The sequence below is a fragment of the Bufo gargarizans genome, chromosome 1 (assembly GCF_014858855.1).
Source record: "Bufo gargarizans isolate SCDJY-AF-19 chromosome 1, ASM1485885v1, whole genome shotgun sequence".
In the NCBI taxonomy this organism is placed as follows: Eukaryota; Metazoa; Chordata; class Amphibia; order Anura; family Bufonidae; genus Bufo; species Bufo gargarizans.
In genome coordinates, this window is record NC_058080.1 from 194133540 (window position 1) to 194154851 (window position 21312).

At 43.1% G+C, this 21312-nt stretch overlaps 1 protein-coding gene across 2 annotated transcripts; it reads right to left on the reverse strand.

Moving 5' to 3' along the window:
- Positions 1 to 441: 441 nt before the first annotated feature.
- On the reverse strand, positions 442 to 17621 carry SCOC (short coiled-coil protein). 2 transcript variants are annotated; one of them, XM_044302582.1, is made up of 4 exons: positions 17476 to 17621; positions 12471 to 12542; positions 11588 to 11671; positions 442 to 2374 (listed from the first exon to the last, which is right to left on the reverse strand). In XM_044302582.1, exons 2-4 carry the CDS (start codon positions 12490 to 12492, stop codon positions 2232 to 2234), a joined length of 249 nt encoding a protein of 82 aa, XP_044158517.1. In that variant the 5' UTR covers positions 12493 to 12542; positions 17476 to 17621; the 3' UTR covers positions 442 to 2231. The 2 variants fall into 2 exon arrangements, with proteins under 2 accessions (XP_044158517.1, XP_044158443.1); XM_044302508.1 differs by having other exon boundaries at positions 17480 to 17615.
- Between the last annotated feature and the right edge of the window lie 3691 nt (positions 17622 to 21312).

Genomic DNA, 21312 nt, shown 5'->3' on the forward strand with positions numbered 1-21312 from the left:
TGCACACGACCGTTCTGTTTTTTGCGGTCCGAAAACCGCGGATCCACAAAAAACGGAAGCCGCCGGTGTGCCTTTGTGGAACGAAACGGGAGGCCCATTGTAGAAATGCCTATTCTTGTCTTCAAAACGGACAAGAATAGGACATGCTATATTTTTTTTGCGGGGACCTCTTTAAGGGTCAAGGTAAGTAAGAAGGAGAAGTCATATGAATTTTCTAATACCTTGTGTGCCCATACCCTTACAGTTTCAGGCCTCTATCACACTTTTTCCCCATTTAGACTCCATTAAAATGCTGTTTGTCAGTCTGTGTTGCCAGCAAGTGCATGCAGAATGAGGGGGAAGCTATGAAAAAGCCTCTGTCTCAGTCAACTGTTGGAGGGGTGAAATGCATTCAATAAGATTCTCAAGAAAAAAAAAAAAAAAAAAGACGTTACCAAGAGGTGGCATCAAATAACCAAGTACTTTATTTCAGAATAAATTAGAATAACTAAGGATGTAAACTTACAGTAGATTCCCTAATTACAGTGTTAGATCTCACTAAGACACTTTATACACGTTACAAAGCAATGTTCTATGTGGATATACTTAGCTGTGATTGGCACTGCAGGAACCCTGCCGAGGGTATCAAGGAGGCATTCACTTGTTTCTACTGCAATCCAAAACTAGGGAATGAGCTGCGGACGGATCTGTCAAACTTACAAGTATCTGCTTTAGTGGATCTGTGTTCCTGGCACAATGTGAATTCTCTTACACCGTACTCGTTACCTGGTAAACGTGTTTTCTTGTCCTGTCTGGCTGACAACATCTTTCAATAAATAGGGGAGGGGGACTAAGCAAATATTGGGGAGAATACTGTTCTGACCATTAGAGGTATTATTCACATATGACACAAGACTTCCAGCGGTTCCTCTTTACATCATGAATGGACTGATCTTGAAGGGTGTTGCTGGGCATAAAGCCATCTACTAGCTTATGACCAGCAGCGCCCCCTAATGACTACTATAAGACAATGCCAGGATCACCGAGCTGCAGGATTTTTTCTGTGAGGATTTTCACAGTTGGTATAGTAAATGACAAATAATGGCAGTTATAAAGAAAAAGTACGCACAAGGGCATAAGCTCAAATGTCTAGTGTCTCCAAAGTAAGTAACAATGCTTCCCTGCACATGGAGACTGCAGTGTACCGATGAACATCAGGAGAGGACACAGAATAAATCCTCATTCACACAACCGTACTTTTGGTCCGATTACAGGCAGATACATTTATTTCTATGGGGCTGCAAAAAGATGTTGCACAAATATGTCAACTGCGTGTTGTCCGCATTGGTGCCGCAAATTATAGAACAAATCCTAGTCTTGTGTGTTTTACTGGCAAGAATAGGCATGGTGAAAACAGCGGACGATGTCTGCATTTTGCGGATCCCTGGTTTGAGGACAGCAAAACAGATAGGGCAGTGTGAATGTGGCTTAGAAATGAATACACAAACGCAACATAAAACCAAATAAGGAGTATGTATTCACAAGTTGAAAACTACACGACAAGTGGTGAGAACACCCAGTTATCACTATTTTTGTCATCTTAACCTATACTTTCTGTATCATTTAAAGGCTTTTTCGTCCAAGCTGGGTCCCATGTTGTAGGGAGGAAGCACTTGGAGGGGATGATTATGATGATGCAAGGACATGCTGGGGTTCTCCAGAAAGGGCAGCTCCTACTATGGGAGGAGAATGGGGGAGGAGGAGGGGGACTCCCCTCCATCAACTCCACATCCCCTAATTGAGCAAATGGATCAGGGATGTCCAATAGAATAGCCTATGGCCCGCACCAGGATATTTTGTAATAGATACTGAACATATAGACATCATGCAAAATAAAGTATAGCCCTACTCTGCTATAGATGCAGCCGCTATACATACAGGGGCTTTAAAATACACCACAGCATTTGTAGAACACTTTCTTCTGTATATAACAAGGGTAATTACTGATGTGGAGTCTTTTAAAGCCAATTAAATGATTTCTCCTAAGACGTTACCTGTGTAGTCATTGACATTGTATGGTTAATCCAGAATGCCTGTTAGTGTATTAAAGTAGTGTCGTCCGTGCAGTCACCATGTGTACAGAAGGTTTACAGCTCGCTGAGTGAAAGCACGTTCTCTGCTAACTAGACCCATATTTACTATTCAGGTACAAACACCAGTGGAAACAAGGACAATACAGGCACAATCCGCCATTACTTCCGCTTGCTCTTAGTGTCTGTTGTCTGGAAGACGCTGGATGCAGACATGAGGTTCTCAATATACTGCCCAAGAACTTGGTTTTCTGACTTCAGCTTTAGGTTTTCCTCTTTTACAGCATCAACCCGAGCAGAGAGATCTGTTTGGAAATAAAATAGTGGAATTATGGGAATGATGGAGCCATCTCCTAACAAAACGACACCCCAGCTACACACGTAGAAATGGGTATTCCCAGCTCGATATTAATGGCATACACGGGATGGACAGGTGGACATGCATGCAAGGCTCTCTCCATTTTTATAGGAGTGCCGAAACTTCCTGAGCGCATTTATTCAGCAATTTTTGGAACTCTCACAGAAGTGAATGGTGTAGCACAGGCAGCTCACAAAGTGGGGCCCACACCTATCAGACACATCTAGGGATGTCCTGTGGATATGCTATAAATGTCAAGATGGGATTACCTGTTTAAGATACAAAAGATGTCTAACATTCCTCAAGACATTTGCTCAAATGCACAAAAAACATTTGGGAAAATCCGTAGCATTTATACCGCATACCGACATATATACCGCTTTCCACAGCACTTTACAGACATTATCACTCACTGGCTCACAATCAGTATGTGTTTGGAGGGTGGGAAGAAACCAGAATACCCGGAGGAAACCCACACAAACACGGGGAGAACATGCAAACTCCATGCAGATGTTGTCCCTTATCATATTTGAACCTAGGACCCCAGCGCTGTATGAGACCAGTGATAGCCACTGAGCCACCGTGCCACCACATATAGCCATAAACTTCACTGTCTAGGCAGGCAACAGCCACCACATCCAGGCAGAGGTTGACACACATTTGTGGCTGAAGTCTAAGGAGCTGAGTTTTCCCCTCTCCTCCCAAAAGATGTGTCCATGCCATAAATGTCTGTTATAGTGACACATCCTCTTTAGATATACGGCTGTGAGATAAGTAACAGAGAAACAGAGTGCTGAACCCTATAAAATATTCATACCAATGAGGATGCTGGTAATTGATTTTAACCTGTTCGCTACCAGCGCCATAGCTGTACGGTGCTGCGAACTAGGTACAAAATACCAGTGCAGTACAGCTACAGCGCGGTGTTCAACCGGTCCCTGAGCGTAATCGCTCGGTGACCGGTTGACGATGGCTGCTCAGGACGGCAGGCAGTCATCTTCCCTAGGGGTACAGGGATGTTTTTGCGCCCCCCTGCAACACCGATCGCTGTGATTGGTTGATTTCTGCAGAAATCGGCCAATAGCAGCTCCGGATTATTTTTCATTCATCCAGTAAGCTGCAGGGGGGTGGAATAGGGTTTGTACAGGGGTGACTGGTGCTGAACTAGTCAGCACCTGTCCCCCCTGGGTCAGTGTTTGGTGTCCCCTGCCAGCGATGCTATTTGCTGGAACAACGCTCCAGCCAATGGCAGCGCTACAGCTTCACAGGAAAGGGCTGAACTTCCCTGCATGCAGCCATTCTAGCTGGTGACTGCATGCAGACAGGTTCTGTGCCCCTCTGTGCTGCTGGTTGGCTTGCTGGGACTTGTAGTGCACCACCACAGCGATTTCAACTGTTCCTGTAAAAGAAGTACTAGTACTTGCAGCAGTACTAGATCTCTAAACCACCCTCTGTTCCTGTCCCACCCCCTCCTTTTCTTACGAACGCCATTTGGTCCGTGTTTTTTTTATTTTATTTATTTTTTTTTACAATTTTCCAGGTCTGCACAACTCTTTCTGCATGCGAGCTGTGACCGCCAAGTGATACCTGCCTGATCAGTACTTGGGTATTCTTTTTTGCGTTTTTTTTATCTGTGCTAATTTTTTGGCCAATTTTTCAGGAAACTGGGGTATATATATATATATATATATATATATATATATATATATATATATATATATATATATATATATATATATATATATATATATAGTACAGACCAAAAGTTTGGACACACCTTCTCAAAGAGTTTTCTTTATTTTCATGACTATGAAAATTGTAGATTCACACTGAAGGCATCAAAACTATGAATTAACACATGTGGAATTATATACATAACAAGAAAGTGTGAAACAACTGAAAATATGTCATATTCTAGGTTCTTCAAAGTAGCCACCTTTTGCTTTGATTACTGCTTTGCACACTCTTGGCATTCTCTTGTTGAGCTTCAAGAGGTAGTCACCTGAAATGGTCTTCCAACAGTCTTGAAGGAGTTCCCAGAGATGCTTAGCACTTGTTGGCTCTTTTGCCTTCACTCTGCGGTCCAGCTCACCTCAAACCATCTTGATTGGGTTCAGGTCCGGTGACTGTGGAGGCCAGGTCATCTGGCGCAGCACCCCATCACTCTCCTTCATGGTCAAATAGCCCTTACACAGCCTGGAGGTGTGTTTGGGGTCATTGTCCTGTTGAAAAAGAAATGATGGTCCAACTAAAAGCAAACCGGATGGAATAGCATGCCGCTGCAAGATGCTGTGGTAGCCAAGCTGGTTCAGTATGCCTTCAATTTTGAATAAATCCCCAACAGTGTCACCAGCAAAGCACCCCCACACCATCACACCTCCTCCTCCATGCTTCACGGTGGGAACCAGGCATGTAGAGTCCATCCGTTCACCTTTTCTGCGTCGCACAAAGACACAGTGGTTGGAACCAAAGATCTCAAATTTGGACTCATCAGACCAAAGCACAGATTTCCACTGGTCTAATGTCCATTCCTTGTGTTCTTTAGCCCAAACAAGTCTCCTCTGCTTGTTGCCTGTCCTTAGCAGTGGTTTCCTAGCAGATATTCTACCACGAAGGCCTGATTCACACAGTCTCCTCTTAACAGTTGTTCTAGAGATGTGTCTGCTGCTAGAACTCTGTGTGGCATTGACCTGGTCTCTAATCTGAGCTGCTGTTAACCTGCGATTTCTGAGGCTGGTGACTCGGATAAACGTATCCTCCGCAGCAGAGGTGACTCTTGGTCTTCCTTTCCTGGGGCGGTCCGCATGTGAGCCAGTTTCTTTGTAGCGCTTGATGGTTTTTTTGACTGCACTTGGGGACACTTTCAAAGTTTCCCCAATTTTTCAGACTGACTGACCTTCATTTCTTAAAGTAATGATGGCCACTCGTTTTTCTTTACTTAGAATTTGTATTATGGCAAGAAAAAAGCAGCTAACAGTCTATTCAGTAGGACTATCAGCTGTGTATCCACCCGACTTCTCAACGCAACGCAACTGATAGTCTCAACCCCATTCATAAAAGGCAAGAAATCCCACTTATTAAACCTGACAGGGCACACCTGTGAAGTGAAAACCATTTCAGTTGACTACCTCTTGAAGCTCATCAAGAGAATGCCAAGAGTGTGCAAAGCAGTAATCAAAGCAAAAGGTGGCTACTTTGAAGGACCTATAATATGACATATTTTCAGTTGTTTCACACTTTTTTGTTATGTATATAATTCCACATGTGTTAATTCATAGTTTTGATGCCTTCAGTGTGAATCTACAATTTTCATAGTCATGAAAATAAAGAAAACTCATTGAATGAGAAGGTGTGTCCAAACTTTTTGTCTGTACTACTCATCCATGGAATAATTTCATCCTTGATGTACCCTGTAATTTTACCACCTTATAACTGATTTTGTCCACAGAGCTTACATATCCACTTTTGACGAACCACTACATATTAATTTCTGCAATACACCTGTTTGGTCAAAAGTGCCCTTTCAAACCCTTAAAATGTTCATACGGGGGTGCTATTTCCAAAATGGCACTTAAAATACATTTCTGCCAATTCAGGTCAGCAAAATCCATATTTAGCTGTTTGACTCTAAAGCCGTGCTGTGCGGCCATACATCATTTTTTGAGCACAGATGGGGTGTTGGCATATTCGGGGGGAAATTGGGAACAAAGTGTGGGGTGCATTTTGTCCTGTTTCCCCTTGTAAAAGTAAAAAATGTGGGTGTAAAGCAATATTTTCTGGAATTTTTTTTATTTATTTTTTTCACAGCCAAGCGTTTCCCAATTCTGTGAAACGCCTAAAGGGTCAAAGTGCTCACTACACACCTTGAAATATCCCTTGAGGGGTGTAGTTTTCAGAATGGGGTCACTTTTGGGGGGTTTTCACTGTAGGGCCACCTCAGGGTGTCTTCATGTGTGACATAGCTCCAAATTACCATCCAGCTAAATCTGCTCTCCAAAAGACATATGGTGCTCCTTCTACTCTGAAGCATGTTGTGCGCCCATACATCATTTTTTGAGCACATATGGCAGGGATGGCCAACCTGAGGCTCTCCAGCTGTTGCAAAACTACAACTCCCAGCATGCCCACAGGTATCAGCCTACAGCAAAGCATGGTGGGAGTTGTAGTTTTACAACAGCTGGAGAGCCACAGGTTGGCCAGCCCTGACATATGGGGTGTTTCTGTAAACTACAGATTCAGGGTAATAGATTTGAGGTTTTTGTTTGGCTGTTAACTCTTGATGTGTAGATTAAATAGATGAAAGTTTAAAATCTGCTAAAAAAAAAAAAAAAAAAAAAAAAAAGGTCATTCCCATTTTTATTTAATTCTCGTGGGGCACCTAAAGGGTTAACCAAGTTGGTAAAATCAGTTTTAAATAGCTTGAGGGGTGTAGTTTCTAAAATGGGGTGATTTATGGGTGGTTTCTAATATGTAAGCCCCAGACAGTGACTTCATAACTGAACTGGTTCTTAAACATTTTAAGATTTGCTTCTAAATAAATAAAAATGTCATTTTTAAAATAATTCAAAACATGAAGTAGACATATGGGGAATGTAAAGTAATAACTATATTTGGAGTTATTTCTAGTATAAAAGTAGAGAAATTGAAATGTGGAAATTTGCTAAATTTTTCCAAATTCTTAGTAAATTATTTATTTTTTTTATAAATAAAAATGATTTTTTTTGACTCAATTTTACCACTGTTATGAAGTACAAGAGAAAAACTCAGAATGGCCTGGAAAAGTAAAAGTGTTTTAAAGTTATTACCACATACAATGACATGTGGGATTTAAGGTGAAAAGTGGCTTGGTAGTGAAGGGGTTAACATGCTGGGTCTGGCTGAAGAGACCTAGGGCATTAAAGCTACAATTCTTATATTTTCCAGCAGGTGGCAGGCCAACATAAGAAATTAGCAATTCTGAACAATGTATGGATGTGAAAAATCCATGACTGTTCAGAATAAAAAATAAAAAAAAATATTGGATTTTGTAAACTCAAATACGAGCTTCAAAAATCATTAAAAAATAAATGTAAAAATGAAAAAAAAAATTGAAAAGTCTAAATGATCCCACTTTCCGTAGCATAAAAAAAATACATAAATAACTAAAAATATAAACATTATGGGTATCACCGCAACCGAAAACGCCTGTACTATTAAAATATAAAAATATTTTTCCAATACGGCGCAATGGAAAAAAGGGTTAAAAACGGCCAATTTGCCATTTTTTCATCGCTTCTCCTACCCAATTTTTTTTTTGAAAATGCGATCAAAAAGTCACACACTGCAAAATATCAATAAAAACTACATATTGTCCTGCAAAAAATGAGCACCAACACAAAAAGAGTTATGGAGTCAGAATATAATGATGTAAAAAAAATATATATTTTAAAGTTTACATTCTTACACTATTTAGACGTAAAAATGTATACATATGTGGTATCGTTGTAATTGTACTGACCCAGAAAATGGGCACAGTTCAGTTTTGCCGCAAACAGAACGCTGTGGGAACAAAACCTGTATAACGGTGGAGGAAATGCATTTTTTTTTTTTTATTCAACCCCATTTGGAATTTTTTTCCTGCTTCCCACTACATTGTAGGCCATATTAAATGGTGGCATTAGAAAGAACAACTTTTCCTGCAAAAAAAAAAAAAAAAAAAGCCCTCATACAGCTATGTGAACGGAGAGTTATGGCTCAAGCAAGATAGGAAAGAAAAATGAAATACGAAAAAACCTACAGTATCCTAAGGCCCCTTTCACACGGGCGAGATTTCCACGCGGGTGCAATGCATGAGGTGAACGCATTGCACCCGCACTGAATCCGGACCTATTCATTTCTATGGGGCTGTGCACATGAGCAGTGATTTTCACCCATCACTTGTGCGTTGCGTGAAAATCACAGCATGCTCCTCTTTGTGCGTTTTTCACGTAATGCAGGCCCCATAGAAATGAATGGGGTTGCGTGAAAATCGCAAGCATCCGCAAGCGGCGGTGCGATTTTCACGCATGGTTGCTAGGTGACGATCGGGATGGGGACCCGATCATTATTATTTTCCCTTATAACATGGCTACAAGGGAAAATAATAGCATTCTGAATACAGAATGCTAAGTAAAATAGGGCTGGAGGGGTTAAAAAAAAATAATAATAATAATAATAATAATAAATTAACTCACCTTAATCCACTTGTTCGCGCAGCCGGCATCTCTTCTGTCTTAATCTGTGAAGAAAAGGACCTTTGATGACATCACTACGCTCATCACATGATCCATCACCATGATGATGGACCATGTGATGAGCGTAGTGACGTTACCACAGGTCCTTTTCCTCACAGATGAAGAAAGAAGAGATGCTGGCTGCGCGGGCAAGTGGATTAAGGCGAGTTAAATTAAACATTTGTTTAACCCCTCCAGCCCTATTGTACTATGCATTCTGTATTAAGAATGCTATTATTTCCCCTTATAACCATGTTATAAGGGGAAATAATACAATCTACACAACCCCGATCCCAAACCTGAACTTCAGTGAAAAAGTTCAGGTCTGGGTACCACATTCAGTTTTTTATCACGCGGGTGCAAAACACATTGCACCTGCGCAATAAAAACGGATTGCAATCGCAGTCAAAACTGACTGCAATTGGGTACCTACTTGCGCGGGTTTGCCGCAACGCATCCGGACACGCTCGTGTGAAAGAGTTAAAAAGGTTTTCCGAGATTTTAACACTGATAAGCTACGCTCAGAATAGGTCATCAGTATCGGATTATGAGGGGTACGACTCCCGGCACTCTTGCCAATCAGCTGTTTGAACAGCCTGTGCTGTAAGCGCGGCGGCCTCTTCCTGGGCCAGTGATGTCACTTTCGTTAATCACATGACCTAGGCACAGCTCAGTCCCATTTAAGTGAATAGGTCTGAGCTGCAATACCAAGCACAGCCACTATCTGATGGAGTGCTGTGTTTGGTAAGCTTCTAGGAGGTTGCAGAGCTCAGCGGAGCGCTGCAGCCTATTCAAACAGCTGACTGGCAGTGTGGTGCCTGGTGTCAGACCCTTTACAATCACAGACTGATGACCTATAGAGAGAATGGGGGATCAGTATTAAACACTTGAAAAATCCCTTTATATCTCCTGACCAAAACAAGAGCTGATAGGTGGGTGCCAGGAGTCGGATCCCCACCAATCTGACCTTGATGACCCAATTCTCAGGATAATTTGTCAATATTAAAAATTAAGTACTTGGAAAACCCCTTTAATCAGTACAGAAGGTGATGAGTTGGCAGTATACATGGGAATTTACATGGCTGTATGGTGAATGACTTTTGCTTACTAGCTGGTCAAAAAGTGTTTATGTCTGGAATGAAATCTCTTCACACCCCACATGGAAAAAAACCCAGCTAGTGATGTGGACGAAGACAGCGAATGTTAAGGATGATAAACAATTTTCCAGTGATGTCTGACCGCTACCTTTTGTTTTGTGTCATAAAAAGACTAGGGGTGTGGAAATCGTACCGCCCAACGCCCGGGGCATGCAATTCCAGGCGCCGGGCAGGTAGTTTGTTCAGTAGCTTACCCCTGCTGCGGGCAAGTAGCAGGGCTGAGAAGGCTTTGTTTACCAGAGCAGTGGATCGGCAACGAGCTGGGGGCGTGGAGCGGCGGTGACCAAGCAGTGGGCGTAGAGCAGTGACGCAGCCGCGGTGACAGAGCGGGGGGAGGGGGAGTGGTGTAGTGACAGCGTGGGGAAGAAGAAATGACAGAGCTGGAGGGGTTCTGTCAAGTCTCCGGCTTGGGGGTAGAAGCAGTGACAGATGCCAGCATCCCTCAGAGGACTCCCTTTCTGCAGGGAAGGTGAGGGGGGTTCCTTCCATGCCGCATCAGCAGCTAATTTGCCTAAACCACCTAGAGGTACAGGTATTAATGTGCTAAGAGCAAGAGTGTGCACTAAACGAATTGCTGTGATCACATTAAGGCCTCGTTTAGACCGTTCCGGCCTGATTCCGTCCAGAATGCACTGCACCGCATCGCGGCCGGCTAACTATATTGTGGGGCAGGAGGGGGCGTAGTGGTCTGTTGAAGTGACTGGCACCATAACCATGCTCAACGGCTGCAATGCGATCGGCTGCACAGGATCGCAAGGCACATTATGCCTGCAAGCAGCGTTTTGACCGAACCTCACGCTTTATTGTGCCTTGCGATCCCGTGCATCCAATCGCCTGCGGCTGTGGCTACGGTGTCATTTACTTCAATGGATCGTCACGCCCCCTCCTGCCCCACAACATAGTGAGCCGGCCGCGATGTAGTGCATTCTGGACAGAATCATCTGGTGTGAACGAGGACTAAACTTAGAGTCATTTCACACCACAAAGACTGGAACGCAAGCCAGCCATCTCCCTGCATAAGGAAGCGTAGCAGTGCTTCGAAATATGGTTTTGATTTAAAATTATTTTTTGTATCAGGACAAGTAGATTGTCATGAGGGACAAGTAGATCGAGCCCCCGTTTTAGTCCTTCGACAAGATTATTATTTTTTTTTTTAATTTCCACACCCCTGAAGGCACTGACTGGCAACAGCCCAATTTCTAAACTGGCCATTGCATCTATCAGAATCACTAGTGTACAGGATTTGCTGACTGATTTTTACCATTTGGATAGTCACACGTACAATCACAATGGTCTTCTCATATTCTACTTCCCATTAAGAGACAACTAGACACATAGTGGGAGATTTATCAAGACTGACATTCCCAATCACCAGTCATGATCTCCCTGCACCGATGCGAGATGCACCTAATTGCCTGTTAATAGATTGGGAGCATCTCTGCCCTGCTGTGCACCAGATATTGAAGGATATTGAAGTCTATGCCACAGGTGTAGACTTTAGTTATAACTTATGCAACTGTCCGGTGAAAGTTATAGTAAATCCGGAGAAGGTGGTGGTGGTTGGGGGGTGTTGGCGGCATGAAGCCACGCCTCCTTTTCACACCACTTCCAAAAAGTGCTGAGAAGCCTAAAAAGTCGCAATTATGGGTGCACATATGGCATGTGTCATAATCTGCAACGTATTTACACCGCAACAGTGGCATAAATGCCCCTCGATGGCTACATACATACTAATTAAATCAAACATTTTACCTTCTAATGTGTGCTGAAGTTCCAAAACCTGGTTTATGAGCCGCGTCTTTTCTTCCAGTTCCACCTGATTTTCTACTTCCAGCACTAAACATAGGGAATAAATTCACTTACTATTAAATTATTTAGTATATATCTTTTTATTTTTTTAAATCCGTTTGTCTACTTGATTATGTCTGGAAATGTTTTAGCAATCAGTGTGGGTAAAGAGGTTTTCCAGGCTCCTGATATTGATGACCTATCCTAAGGATAGATCATTAAAATCTGACTGGTGAGGGTCTAACACCCTGCACCCCCACCGATCAGCTGAACTTGCGCTGTGAATGGAACAGGAAGCACGGCTCCATTCAAAGTGTACTGGCTGTGCAGAGTTGCTGCAGCTCAGCTCCGATTGAAGTGAATGGGAGCAGAGCTGCAGTACCCGACACGGCCACTATACTTTAAATGGAGCTGTGCATCCGGCTCCACTCACAGCGCAAGTTTCAGCGCCAGAGTCTGCAGGGAACAGCTGTTCAGTCGGGATAACTGGTGTCATCAATATCAGGAGCCTGGAAAACCCCTTTAATATAGTTATCAATGGGCAATTATTTACATTATAATAAAAATATGACCCAACCCCCACATCGTATTCATCATGGTCAAAAAACACTTATTACAGAGCAGTAAATATTTCAAAACGACCAGAACAAAAAACTGTATAATAATGTACCACATAAATCTCCATCGGAAACCAGTAAGACCAGAAGAAAATGAATTAGTACAAAGAAAAAAACTAACAGAAATAGAAAATGACAATCTGCAGATGTAAAAGCTTGGCGGTATCCTCACCTACTTCTATCCAATTTACCAAATTACCAGGTAATAAACAATGATTATTGTCACGTACCATCCATGTCGGAATTCATCATGGCTGAAGGCAAGTCTTGTGGCGTCAACTGTAACTGCGATGAGCTAAACTCTATAAAATAAGAAATGGTATATATCGGCAGGTATAGATGAAAGCAGAACAATCACAGGCGAGGTGCCCCAGAACTACATCAATAATAGTGCATTATCTCCTTCACAGTGTCTATTCACAGGCCCGTCCAGAAGGACAGTAAGCCTTGCATATAGTGTGCAGAATGAAGGCCTTCAGTCACTTCCAGAGTAGCCGCTGTTCACACACCACTACCTAGAAGTGTAGCAGCACATGCGCAGTCAGTGCCACTCAGAGCAGCGGTGCAGGTGCGAGATTGTCAGGGCTTTCTGAGATGTCTCGCCCTGTCAAATGTGCAGGTGGGGGGTCCTCAGCTTCAGGGACACCACCATGCTTGATTAGACAAATCGATTTGCTCATTTCTAATCCATGGTCGCAAATCCTAAAGGAGTAAGAAGGTGTCCTAAGCGGTTTCTGTAGCTCCCACCTCCCACTCACTCACTGCCTGGATGTGGTGGTTCTTGACACCGCCGTTGCATATCCTGCAGATATTCTGGGTGTGATGGGAATACCACTTTAGGCTACTTTCACACTAGCGTTCGGGCGGATCCGTTCTGAACGGATCCGCTCATAATAATGCAGACGGAGGCTCCGTTCAGAACGGATCCGTCTGCATTATATTAGCAAAAAAAAGCTAAAGTGTGAAAATAGCCTGGGACGGATCCGTCCAGACTTTCAATGTAAAGTCAATGGGGGACGGATCCGCCTGAAGATTGAGCCATATTGTGGCATCTTCAAACGGATCCGTCCCCATTGACTTACATTGTAAGTCTGGACGGATCCGCACGCCTCCGCACTGCCAGGCGGACACCCGAACGCTGCAAGCAGCGTTCAGCTGTCCGCCTGTCCGTGCGGAGGCGAGCGGAGCGGAGGCTGAACGCCGCCAGACTGATGCAGTCTGAGCGGATCCGCTCCATTCAGACTGCATCAGGGCTGGACGGAATGCGTTCGGGTCCGCTCGTGAGCCCCTTCAAACGGAGCTCACGAGCGGACACCCGAACGCTAGTGTGAAAGCAGCCTTAAAGGGGTTGTCCAGGATTAGAAAAACATACCTGCTTTATTTGAAAAAAATAAAAAAAATAAACACAAAAAAACAGCCCCACACCTGTCCATGGGTTGAGGATGCTATTGAAGTAGAAGGGGCTGAGCTGTAATGCGACACCCGACCTGTGGACAGCTGAGGGGCTCTTTTAGGAATAAAGCAGAGAGAACTCATCACAGTAGTGCGCAAATTCACACATTCCTGAAAAATGGCTGTGTGTGACGGCTGGTACATAAAGAACCAATTGAGGGCTATTCACGCAGCCATTTTGTTTAGAACAGCCAGTGAATAGCGGTCTTCAAAAACTAGGACAATTCCTGTTTTTTGGCAGTATTCATGACCAGACAGATCCCAATGGGACCACAGCCATTTAGACAGGAGTGCACTATCGGGCGTTAAAAAGGGGTACGGGGGGGGGGGGGGGGGGGTACAGTGGTAAGCTAACATAAAAGCCTCAACCACTTGCCTGAGCAGGGACACTCGCCCCTCACCTGCACTCTCTGCGTGAGGACATCCTGCGGCCTCCAGTCAACACTGAGTGTCCCCACATGTGCAAGTGAATGAGTTTTAAAAAAAAATTATAATAAAATAAAAACATAATGGGGTCCAAAGAGCAGCATTCTTAATAAAATTGGTGATTAAAAACGGACAGAAAATGAATGCACAAAAAAAAAAAAAAAAAGTTGACAGTGTGTCCACTTTTTCCCCACTGTCGTGTGCATGTAGCCTAAGGCTAGGTCTACACGACGACATTTGTCGCGCAACATTTTGTTGCACTAATGTCGCGCAACAATTTTTATAATGGCAGTCTATGGTGTTGCACTGCAACATGCGACATGCTGCGACTGCGACGCAACAGTCACAGAAAAATCATCTCGAATGGATTTTCTGTGACTGTTGCGTCACAGTCGCAGCATGTCGCATGGCGACACCATAGACTGCCATTATAAAAATTGTTGCGCGACATTAGTGCAACAAAATGTTGCACGACAAATGTCGTCGTGTAGACCTAGCCTTACTGCCCAATCCTTCTCTCCTCCAGCATCTGCCGCATACTCATCAGATGGTCGGGCCCTTGGGAATCAGCAGGTTTTGCCGACATTCACCTGATGTGCGTGGTACCAGTGCAGGAAGTCATTTAGTGGATGATGAAGGCATCCACTAAATGGTCAGAACTCTGGCAACTGAAATTTGGTTAAGAATGGTCAGAACTCTGGCAACTGAAATTTGGTTAAGAATGGTCAGAACTCTGGCAACTGAAATTTAATGTTGATAAGTGTAAGATAATGCACCTGGGGCGTAAAAACCCAAGAGCAGAATATAAAATCAGTGATACAGTCCTAACCTCAGTATCTGAGGAAAGGGATTTAGGGATCATTATTTCAGAAGACTTAAAGGTAGGCAGACAATGTCATAGAGCAGCAGGAAATGCTAGCAGAATGCTTGGATGTATAGGGAGAGGCATTACTAGTAGAAAGAGGGAGGTGCTCATGCCGCTCTACAGAGCACTAGTGAGACCTCATTTGGAGTATTGTGCTCAGTACCGGAGACCATATCTCCAGAAGGATATTGATACTTTGGAGATAGTTCAGAGAAGAGCTACTAAACTGGTACATGGATTGCAGGATAAAACTTACCAGGAAAGATTAAAGGACCTTAACATGTATAGCTTGGAAGAAAGACGAGACAGAGGGGATATGATAGAAACTTTTAAATACATAAAGGGAATCAACTCGGTAAAGGAGGAGAGAATATTTAAAAGAAGAAAAACTGCTACAAGAGGACATAGTTTTAAATTAGAGGGGCAAAGGTTTAAAAGTAATATCAGGAAGTATTACTTTACTGAGAGAGTAGTGGATGCATGGAATAGCCTTCCTGCAGAAGTGGTAGCTGCAAATACAGTGGAGGAGTTTAAGCATGCATGGGATAGGCATAAGGCTATCCTTCATATAAGATAGGGCCAGGAACTATTCATAGGATTCAGATATATTGGGCAGACTAGATGGGCCAAATGGTTCTTATCTGCCGACACATTCTATGTTTCTATAAGGCCAAAGTGAAAATGGAGCTCCATTAACGAGCGCCCCAGCCACATTGATATTAGCAGAGCTTCTGCGAATTATTCCCATTTACGGATGCAGTCCCTTCCACACACTGTTCTATAGCGAGGCCTCAAGTGAAATCTCCTGAGACCCAATCCCATCACTAGGTATATGGCTCCTGAAAACTGTTCCATGTGTCTGTACCATACGTCCTAAATGACGTGTCTTATTTGGCGATTTACTGTCTTATCAGATGGACCTTGTAAGGATCCAAATCAATATCTACGTCAATGTCCACAGATATATATGCACATAACTGCCAAAATTCAGGGTGGCAAGAATGTGGCTAATTGAGGGCATGAAAATTTGGATAATATCTTAATAACAAAGCTGGAAGTGTTGTCATGGGGACCCGGGTGTTAGGCAATGGGTGTGAGACTTCAAAAACTGATAATGAAGAAGTAACACTGAATTCTGATGTTTAGCAGATCCTTTAGCTCAGGGATGGCCAACCTGCGGCTCTCCGGCTGTTGTAAAACTACAAATCCCACCATGCCCTGCTGCAGGCTGATAGCTGTAGGCAGTCTGGGCATGCTGGGAATTGTAGTTTTGCAACAGCTGGAGAGCATCAGGCCCATTCCTGCTTTAGCTCATCCGAAAATTATTCACCTAGGCTTGAATACTGTGCATGCAGTGATACACTGTAACAAACCCTCTACACACGAGAGAGAGCGGTGCAGCTGATGTGCTTAGTCAGGGACTGTCTAGACTGGATACAAAGATAGTGAACTGTCAGAACTGAAGGGTCTGTCTCATAAAGACAACCCCTGTCCATATTAGATATAGAAGCGGTCCTCTACATGAGGCCCTGCTATGTAACCTGACAGTGACATGTGATACTACACCACTTCTGCTGCGGGCACAGCATGGGAAATGGCTGGCTGTGCCCTCCCTGAGCAAACCTTACTGTAAAGCAGTAATGCTATACAGTAAATACCCCATCCTACAGGAATAACTGGAGAGGATCTAATCCGACCAACTGTCCACGGCATCTGCGTGGAAAAACACAGCATGAACTGACACGCTACATTCCCACGACCGTATCGTCCGGGCCACATTTTGGCAGAATAGATGCGGATCCATTCATTCCTATGGGTAGGGGTTCCAGGACTTAGATACTGGTGACCCATCCTCCAGATAAGTCTTCAGTATCAGACCTATGGGGGCCCGACACCTGGCCTCTAGAAGACTCCATCTGGGGTCATATTGCTGCATTCACTCGAATAGGAGTGGAGTTGCAGCAATACAAGATGGCCCCCCAACATTAAAGGGAACCTGTTACCGTGATTTGATGTATAGAGCTGAGGACATGGGTTGCTAGATCACCGCTAGCACATCCGCAATACCCAGTCCCCATAGCTCTGTGTGCTTTTATTGTGTAAAAAACCCGATTTGATACATATGCAAATTAATCTGAGATGAGTCCTGTATGTGAGATGAGTCAGGGACAGGACTCCTCTCAGGTTAATTTGCATATGTATAAAATCGGGTTTTTTACACAATAAAAGCACACAGAGCTATGGGGACTGGGTATTGCGGATGTGCTAGCGGCCATCTAGCAGCCCATGTCCTCAGCTCTATACATAAAAATCCCTGTGACAGGTTCCCTTTAAGAATGGTGGAATGTGGGGCTCAGCTGCTCAGAGTACCCCTTAATGTTCCATGCAGATTTGCTGCCTTATTCTAACAAGTGATGGAAAAGACAAGAGGTGACAGACACACTGCAGCTGAGGTAAACCACAGGTACAGACCGCAGCTTCCAGGGACTCACCTACCCGGGCCGGCCGCTGTCCGCTGCCTCGTCAGGGACCACTGATGTACACACATACACAGCTCTCCACTCCCTTGGACCCTCCTCTGCGACACAGGGCAGGACTGGCCAGCGTACTGACGTTCCCATACCCGCAATTACTATCGAATAAACAAGCCTTACGACTCTGTCCCTACTACCGGAGCCATATTTGCGAAGCCAGCGCCCCAAACTTGAATGCCGCTGACTTCACAAATATGGCTTCTTCACTGAAAGTGAAACAAAAGCACTGGAGACAGGTTCTCTCAACCTTCTACATAGCATGGCAGCTCAAGGAAAGAAATAGAAGATTGTGATTGGATGTTCGTCCGCTAGAAGCTGTGTTCGCTGGTAGATTACTCTATGCGCCGCAAGGGACGTTGTGATGTCACGGGGTCACGTGACATGCTAAAGTCACGTGGGTTTGAAGCAGCTGCAGGGAAATAATCTACTTCCTCTGCGCTCTGGTAATACAGATTAATAATATAATATAAATATAATTATAGCTAAAGCCTAATGATAGTGTTTAGGGTGAGGCGCATGGTGACTGGAAATTGAGACTATGAATGGCATGTGCTCCTGTGACGTCAGAAGGTCCTTACAGCGCATGGAGCAGAGCTATATTATAAACAAGCACCCCGGTTATGGTGGGACTGGTTTGTGATGTGGGGTTAACCCCTCCATTTCTGGTTGTGAGAAGTTATCCTAAAGCATACCTCTCAAGTGACCCTCTTTTTGACCCAAATCCCTTTTTGACCTTTAAAAGTCTCTCTTTTTGACCTGGGAATTAATACATAATTGTCTATTAATACATTTACTAAATGGCTCCTTACTAAGGTGTCTATATGGTTTCTACCTGTATATTAGACCAGAGCATCATTATTTTGTGCCATTTCTACTTTAAAATATCTATAGTCTGATGATATATGTGCTAATATTTAAAGGCAAGAAAAAATTGTCCCAGGGGCTCCGCATACTGTAATAAAATAAAGGTACTTATACTCACCTAACCGATCCCCTGCTGCTGCAGTTGTGATGGGGGTCAGTAATTATGCTTTGGGCGGAGTTAGAGGCGTGGCCTGGAATGAATGCCGGCATATATTGTCCCTCTTTGCGATTTTCTAAAGTTGGGAGGCATGGGATAGTATTAGGTGGGGGTACCAGCAGTACCAATCTCGAGATTGTGGACCCAGGGCCCCCAATGAATTAAACAGCAGGGTGGATATTGTGTTGATTAGGGATCCGAGGCCGATTCAGTCTAACACTTTGTTTTAGTGCTGTCTGAAGACCGGTCTTTGTACAGCATTAAAATGTATTGCCTCTGGAGGCAAAATTCGTTTCACTCTAAATCGCGCAAATAGATTCGGTATTCAGTTTTGCATCTTTAAAAACATTTCAAATTCAAAATCAAAAGTCGGGTTTGGTACTGGCTGGTACCTCGATTCCACAAAGGCAATACATTTTAATGCTGCACGGAGACCGGTCTTCGTACAGCATTAAAACAAAGTGTCAGAACAAATCAACTTCGGATCCATGATCTGAAGCTCAATTCGCTGAACTCTAGTTGGATATGTTCACTGCTGCTCCATTCATCTATATGGGAGTTCTGCATATAGTACAGTACAGCGCTCGGCTATTTTGGGAACTCCCATAGAGGTAAATGGAGTGGGAATGTGCATGCCCAACCTGCCGCTCAGTTAGATTTGGGGGCCCTGAGGGGTACAGGGTCCCATTTATGTGAACGGTGATGGTCCAAAGCACTGATATTAAAATTATCTGTAAATTTTTATTTTGAAAGCCCTGTTTTATGTTTTTGTTGACAGAGCTGTATGAGGGCTTGTGTTATGCGGGGCAAGCTGTATTTTTTTCAAGGGCACCATTTTGAGGTACATCAGTTGAATTGTATAATTTTTTGAACTTTTTGGGGGCAACAGATATAATGACATTTTAACTTTATTCAGTGGGACAGTACAAATATGGAGATCCCAAATTTGTTTGGTTTTTGTTTTACTACTTTTAAAAATTAAAATGCACCTTTAAAAAAAAAAAAAAGATTGCTTTGTGTGACCGCATTCTGACACCCATAACTTTTTTATTTTGCTACTGATGGAGCTGTTTGTGGGCTCATTTATTGCGGGGCGAGCTATAAATTATATGTATATTTTGGGACCTCTTGATAATTTTTGATTCAATTTTTTGGGCGAGGTGAGTTGACCAAAAAGGTCAGTTCTGAAATTTTTCTTACGCCATTCACCAAAATTAAATATTGGGATATTTTAATAGATTACCAGTACCAATTATGTTTATCTTTTTTATATATATATATATATATATATATATATATTGCAAATAAATTGGACTGCACTCCAGACGGTTCTTCAGTAAAACAGAAAGTTCTTTTTATTCACCCATATATGGTGGCAATAAGCGACATGAGCGACATGAGCCTTTCTCAAGCATTGATAAAAAGTGCAGAGCATGCATATATAGGTGTGCCAATAAAACCAATTAATACATCAGCATAATTGATACTTAGTGAAAAACTGTATAAAAAGTATACAAACATACATAAAAAATTCAACCTTATAATCATTAATAAAGTGACTGGTGCTACAAATAAAACAAGTGCATGATATAGCTGAATATCATATATTGTTACTTAAAATACATACATATACTCAGCTGTTCCTTGTGCATAGATAATTAATAATATATCATTGATTGTGCACATGTGTATAGGGAATATTCTAATGAGTTACTACCTTGAGGAGTGATGGTGCCCACATATACTGTCACGCTGTTCAGCGCGTCTCCAGGATGCTAACGCGCATGTCCCGATCGCATATACCTCATCAGCCGGCGTCCGAGCGGTGTCGCACATGTCCAGACGCGTCACACATGAGTGACGCAACCGGAGCACATAGCAGTCGCTCGCCACGTGACAGCCATCGATGATGGTAGGAAGAGACGCATGCGCACTGTCATCACTCGAATCAACAGCCGCCATGTTAGAAAAGGGAATATGACCAAACTCTAAAATAGCAGCTGACATACTGCGCCGTTCTACATCGGGTCACGATAAGTAAATCCCACATACTGTTGTGCATAAGGAGGTCCCTACTTTTCCAAGATGGGGAACCCTCCTCTGATCGTTACCACGATGCTGCAAGCACGTTAGTGCCATCCCCACCGTGGGTCACATTCCTGCTACAGTACGGGTTCTCTTCAGTTGCATGTAACAGAACGGTAATTGTCATAAACACAAAAGTCAGCAATATGAGCCTAGTCATTATCTATATAAAACAACAAACAAGCATCCTCCATTATATGCAATTGGGACAGCGACATCAATACCCAGAAAAAACCAACACTTGTAAAATGAAGAAAAAATAGAAGAAAAAAATTCATTGTGGGCTCCTCATCCACCATCAAGGCTCATCAGTTTTCCATCATGTCTTCCCACAAAATCCCAGTGTACCTAGAATGATACGAAAGTGTTAGTTATACCAGTGACAACACAAGAACATAATCCCATAGTTTTACTTGTTTTTGTTATTTTTGTTAATACTTTAACCAATTTACTTTTTTTATAATATATTTTTTTTATTATCAATGAACTTGTCCCCAACAAGAGGGAATACTTTACATACCACTAGCAGCAATATAAAGGGCAAACGAGCCCTCTCACATAACCTCTCCATACCTATAATAAATATTTAATCCATTAGGATGTAAACTGTTGAGAGTTTGAATCCAAAATGATTCTCTCTTTTTGAGTAAAGCTATACGATCACAAACCCCCCCCCCCCCGTGGGGAAT